The following is a 6679-nucleotide window of genomic DNA, read 5'->3' as shown; positions in this document are numbered from 1 at the left end:
TAATTAGTTGTAAATTTTCTGGAATAGATTGGTGTTGATCATCCTCATTTGGCAGTAAAACTTCTTCCATTCTAGCTCTCTTGTTGTATGAAGTTAGTTCTGGAGTTATAGTATCAAACGTTCGTCTTCTTTTCGATCCACTTGCAATACTAACTTCAAAACTTTCTGGTGCATATTCTTGTACACATATATTCTGGTATATAATGCCAACAGTATCGTGTAATGTGTCTTTCTCACTGGTTAAGTGTCAACATATCTGTCAAAATTATCAAAAGCTACCCCAGTAAATAAATCAGGGGACAAAGAAATACCTTCAGGGCATATAGTTCCTCGATTAATCGACGAAAAAGTAACTTCTGTTTCTAGCTCCTCTATAACGTTATAACTACAGCAATGACCATACCTATTAATTATGTCGATGATTTTACGGCTACTTGTCAAACTTTTCAAAGTCATTCCTAGTGTTATATGTTTTCTAGTTTTAATTTTACCATTTGTAACAGCGTAAATCAAATCTTCAGACAGTGATTTAATTTTTCTCTGACAATTAATGTTAGTTCTACGTCGACGTTGGAAACCACCCAATAATGCCGTATAAAAATCAGTTATTTCTTGCGGTATTGAGCATTCTCCTCTCAATAAGTCAGTAGTCTTCAAAATTGTTGGCAATGCAGTCTTTCTTATGTTTAGGATTTATCGTCGTAAAATTAAAGCGGCATTCTGAAGAATATCTTTGTCTTTTAAGAGTGAAAATAGACCATCATCTATTGTGTGATTTATCGGCATAACTATTTTTTTATTGTGCATAGTAATTATTTTAATCTCATTTTCATACTTTCCAATTATTTTGTTTTGTAAGTGTTGTTCATTAAAAGTAATACTGTATTCGTCATCGTGTCCTGCAAATTTTGTCATCGCAGCCATATAATAATTATTTAAATAACTCCATAAATAGCAATGCTCTTTTGCTAGTACATTTTCCTCTATAAAGCTACATATTTCCTCGAAGGCTTTTTTATGACAATTTCTACTTATATGATAACTTGTTTGCAGTCTTTTGGTGGCAATTGCTTTTAATTTATTGAAGAAATCAACGCGACAGATTTTGTGGTAATGAATTTCATTTGGTGAAGTTCCTAGGTTTTTTAAAACTTCAGAATCTTTAAGAAACTCGGAATATTTATGTAGGTTTTCCTTGAGGATTTCTTTTTGTCCAGTTTGTAACGGCTGCAATCGTCCTTTGTGTTTTTTATATCTTTTTTGGCAAAAATAACATGGTGTTTCATTTTTCTTGAAACTTTGTGCTTCTTCTAATGTCTCATCCGCGGATACATATTGTTCTTTGTAGGTTGATACTTCACATGGATCAATAATATTTGCATCAGGCGTCACTATCTCGCATGGGATTGCATTTTGTTGAGATGTATCTTCAACAGGGCGCATAATATCTGTAATAAAAACTTAAAAATAAAATATCACGAATGAACACATGTTAAGAGTTACATCACTGCCTTTTTTACTATTTAATATATTTTAAATGTGTTTTAATACTTGGTTCAAATGAAGATACGTCGGATGATGTTGATGCTTCTTCTTCATCGTAATATTTTTTCTTTAGGGCAATATAATTCTTATAACATGATACATGATAACCCTCTGTAACATTCACACTGGTAGGTAAAACAACGTCTTCATATTTTAAGCCAAAATTTTTACGAATTTTTGATATTTTACATCTTTTTGTTAAAGTTTCATTAGTGAATATAATGACTTTCATGTCACGAGTGTTTTTTCTACAGATGACACAGACTAAATTGCTTGTTGCCATATTTTATTAATTAAGTACCTATTAAAAAAAATACACATTGGACGTAATTAGTAATAGAAATAATTGTAATTAATAAAAAACAAAAGTATATAAAAGTGTAGGCGAAAAGTTTTGAGTCTCTTATAACGGGCGAAATATCGCCCGTCACCAATATTATTCGGTAGAGGAGACCGTTGCTTTCGGAGACGTCCTCCGAAAAGTCACAATCGATAAACATCGACAAATTGAACGCGGACGGCGAAAACCGACCGCTGTGCGTGGAGACCGCCGATTGGTCGAGTAGCGTTTCCCCGAGGAAAATAAGAGCACCGGCGACAAAGCGGAGAGACACACTCTCGGAGTCATACTCGAAGTAAACTTATCGGGACCGTAACTTTGTACTCTGTAATATTCGGATCAGCGGATCGCCGCGAATAAAGACAATCCTGACCATCTGAATCGCGCGCTTTGTGTTAATATCCCCGCGTCTCTCCCGAGACAGAGGCCAGTCTCTGCTTCATAATTTAATCTCGCTCTACAAAAGACACTAATAATTAATATTGTAAATATAAGCGATATAAATCAATACGAAATAAAAAAGTCAACGATCCGAGCAGGAGATGTACATAGATAGTCTAATGGTTTATTGTGTGAATTTTTATGTTATTCATGTACCATTTCCAACACATTCCTATGCACTAAGCACTGTCGGTCTTAAACTACAGTTTCTTTGGTGGAACAATAAAATTTACATACTTTTAAGCATTTTGTCTTCCCCATCACTGTAAAGAATTCTTACTGCAAAGAATATTACCTCAGATAGGATTGAAATCTGGATCTCTCATGCTAGGCGGGTGTCTCACTAATTTGATACACACAAGCGGTATAACTTTCAAGAAACAGTGAAAAATAATATAAAAGATGTTAAATCTGCTATTTCAGAATAAGTTTTAGAATAACGAAACGTGCTTGTCCACTGTTTCAAAACTTCTAACTTCTAACTAGCTCTAATTTTCTAGCGGTCGGACTTTGTTTTGATAAAGGTTTATAAAAAACAGGAAAATATTCGGAAAGACGAATTTTAATAAACAGTATGGTAAATATAGGTTCGTGCAAACGTTTTTCTGGAAGTAAATATAAATGAATAAACATTTACACGTATATTTAAGAGATAAAATAAAATCAGAACCCTACTATATATATTGTATATGTATCTTACATATACGCTCTCTCTTACTGTCGCGCGCGCGTCTGCATAATCTTCTCTCCGTCGCACTCACGGAAAACATTATTTACTACTTTTCATACTGTTTTATTTGTTAAATCAGCCTAGCTTTCAACATACATTACTCTTATAGCATTAGAAACACATTGTAAAAATTGCAACATGTTTCTGATGCTATGAAATACCTTTATGAAATAAAAGTTAAGCACCACCACTAATAATACAACTTTACGATCGCCTGCCAATAGGTTCGAACCAACCAGGACGCCTGCCCTTTTTTTTCTTACTCAAAAAAGTATAAAATTTTTAAAAATTCAAATTTCAACTTGTATACTTCATGTTGGTTTTAACATTTTTTTTACACTTTTAAAAAATTATGGGTGCACTTCTAACCAACGCTGGCCAGGCAGGTTGGGAAATTCTTATTCAGGTAGGGAAAAAATAACTTTTTACAAAATTTCAGCTTGTATAAAACAACCTTAACAAAATGTTCACCAGCTCTCCGGCTATAGCGGGCCACGCGCGCTCGTCACCCGCCGCTCTCCGCTCGCCGCTCGTCTCCCACCACCCACCGCTCGCCGCTCGCGCTTGCCGTTGCCACGGAGGTAAAGGAGGGAACATTAACAATAAGATCAGCTTGTAGACGCGGGGGTGAAGCACTGGTGGGGAGGGGGATTTTGTCGTCAGCCATGGTTTTATGGGCCACTTGTAATGCCATCTATTGATACTTAGCTGTATTATCTGCATAATATTGATAATGTAGAGACATTTACAAATAATATGCACACATAATTTATTGTAATCTCTAAATAATATTAATTTATTGTATTTATGTAATTATAAACTGAAGAAGAAGGATGCTTCTCCCAAACCTGCCGCGTCGAAGCCACCGCCTCTCATCGCCGCAGTCATCGAGACTCCATCTCAGGAAGCAGACACCTCACACGGGTCCAACACCATCGCTTTCGTGGAAGCCCCGCGAAACCAACTGATTACCGATACTGCCATCCTGAAGGTAAAAGAGTTAAACAATTACTCTTGCGACCTTAAGGCTCTCCTCGATACAGGAAGCCCAGCGTCGTAATTTACATTAATTTTGCTGTACAATATAAATGTAAACGCGTTCAAAAGATTTTTTCCGCAAACTTGTCTTACGGCGTCAACTGTTCCGTCGCTTAAAGCCATTAATGGATTTCCTATAAAAATTTTGAATGTTGTCGACGCTACAATTAAATTAGAAGCGTTACCAGCTTTTACAGCATTGGTTCGTCTCCATGTCTTGGACGAATCTATAACGTCCTCAGACATTATCGTTGGTCGAGATTTCATAGAGTTAAATAATTTATCTATCACTCTTGAACCTTCTAGAATCGCCGTAAAACCTACGAATGCAAACCTAGATAATAAACTTGACTTACTCACGGTTGGACCGGCAATCCCTCACATCCAATATACCTCTAAATAATATTAATTTATTGAATATACAGGGTGATTCAGAACAACCACTTGTCCTTAAAATGTCGTATTCTAAACTTAATTCTGAAATGATTTTTCCTCTTGCAAAATTTTCTCCGAAGCTTAGTTTTTGAATTATAAAGAGGAAAAGATATCGAATGACGGGCCAGATAGAGGCAGGCAGGAGCGGCGCGCGGGCGCTTACGGCAAGAGCGCCCGCGACGACGCTGCCATCAGCTAATCGCGACGCGCTAGTACACACACACACACACACATTCTCTCTCTTTCTCACTCGCGCTCTTACCTTGCAGAGATGATGTAGAGATGATTCGATGACTTCGTGTTGCTTTAGTTTCTTGAAAAAGACGATGAGAAAGATGCATTTTCTGATGGACCGTAGCTTAGAGCAAGTTCATTGTAACTTTCACTAAATTTAACATACATTTTCACTAATACAGATCAACTCATACATTTTCACTAATAGAGATCCACACTGAATAATTAATCGGAAGTATTTTTTATGTTACTATTTTATTCACTTCACAAAAGAGACGCACACAACACACAACACATAACTTATTAAGGTTGCAGTCGACTTGACGCTACAAATGTTTCGAAGCGGTTTTCTTTTCCTTCCTTTTAATAAGAAAAAAGGAGAAGAACGCTTTTGAAGTATTTGTAGCGTAAAGTTGACCGCAGCCTAACACACAACTCGTATTTACTCGACGATAGCAAGTAGTCGACTAATTTCTTGTTATGCACTCCCGCACTCAATCCTCCGCACTCGCGCACTCCCGTGCTCCTGCTCGCACAAAAGAACCAGTCCTCTTGTAGTAGGAAGAAACATATTTTATTCGTAAAGAATACAGCGGAAGTCCAGGCACGTCCGCACGAAAGCCAGACTCGAATATGGTGTACACATATCAGCTGTTATTAAGAAAATCGATAAATCGATACCGGTCCTTAGCGACCGGTCGTCAAGCGCGACGTCACAGACCGGGCCTCGCGACTCGCGACTCGCGACACGGCGCGACGCGGCGCGATACGGCGCGACACATTATCAATATATGTATTTACTATTTATAAAACTTACCATTATTGTACGATTCATATATTTTATCTTCTCCCTTTTTTATTATTATATGTAAAACTCGAAATGTCTTTCCTTCCTGAAGATATAACTATTGTACTTATGTAATGTAAATGCCTATTGTAATATATTGTATTGTAAATACCTATTGTATATATATATATATATTACAATACATATAGAAATAAGAACAAAATATAAATAAAAAGATTCATCCATTTATATAATTACTATGACAATAACATAGTAACACTCTGAAAAATTTGGAATTAATATACGTAAAGAAATGATTGAATAAAAATGTAATCATTTATATTGTATATCATTAATTTTTTAAATTTAAATTTATATATATATGTATATAAATTTAAATTTAATAATATAAAAAAATTAATGATATATATATTAATTAATTGACTTTTTTATCATTTCTTTACGTCTATTTTATTAATTCAAAATTTTCGCAGTAGTATTATTACTACTGCCATAAATTATATAAATTGATGAACGTTTTCATTTATATTTTATTCTTATATCTTTTAAATAAATTACAAGATTTCTCAATTCCAGTGAGAAATGATTCGTCGATCGACGTCGAAACGCCGTCGAATCGACATCGACACCGTCGAATTGACGTCGATTCAACATCATTTCTTATTGGGATATTGGATTAGGAAGATCGATTCGAGTTTCTATTTTGACGTCGAAAATCAATCGAAATTGGAGTCAAAAATTCATCGAGTCATTCGAATAGAAATTTCGAAATTTTTCGATCTTCATTTTCGATGTCGAAACGTCTTTTCGACAAATCATTTCTGACTGGGGGATGACGAGCGCGTGCGGCCCGCTACGCCCACCGAGCCCGGCCTACAGTTGGAGCCTGTTTCCGCGCGTTCATTCGCTTAGACGCAATAATTAATAACTCAATAACTATTGTGGATTTTGCATCATGGTATATGATTTTTCTTTTCAGCTTACCCTAATCTATCTACATATTTCGGTTGAGAACAAACTTATCAGACACCCTGTATATCTACAGCGCAAGCTCGCTCTCTCTCCCTCCCTCCCTCCCTCTCTCTCCCCCTCTCCCTCTCCCTCCCCC

At 36.0% G+C, this 6679-nt stretch overlaps 1 protein-coding gene across 1 annotated transcript; it reads right to left on the bottom strand.

The window, feature by feature from the left end:
* Nucleotides 1-1031: 1031 nt before the first annotated feature.
* On the bottom strand, nucleotides 1032-3002 carry LOC105556400 (the record flags this gene model as incomplete). Its single annotated transcript, XM_012003489.1, has 3 exons — nucleotides 2564-3002; nucleotides 1552-1846; nucleotides 1032-1448 (listed from the first exon to the last, which is right to left on the bottom strand). Coding segments are annotated over exons 2-3 (694 nt in total), but the record flags the coding sequence as incomplete, so codon positions are not given.
* Between the last annotated feature and the right edge of the window lie 3677 nt (nucleotides 3003-6679).

Source organism: Vollenhovia emeryi, unplaced genomic scaffold, assembly GCF_000949405.1.
Source record: "Vollenhovia emeryi isolate VEMERY1.0 unplaced genomic scaffold, V.emery_V1.0 DF940055.1, whole genome shotgun sequence".
NCBI classification, from domain to species: domain Eukaryota; kingdom Metazoa; phylum Arthropoda; class Insecta; order Hymenoptera; family Formicidae; genus Vollenhovia; species Vollenhovia emeryi.
The sequence above is the reverse complement of the archived record's forward strand: the minus strand, read 5'-3'. Positions and strand labels throughout refer to the sequence as shown.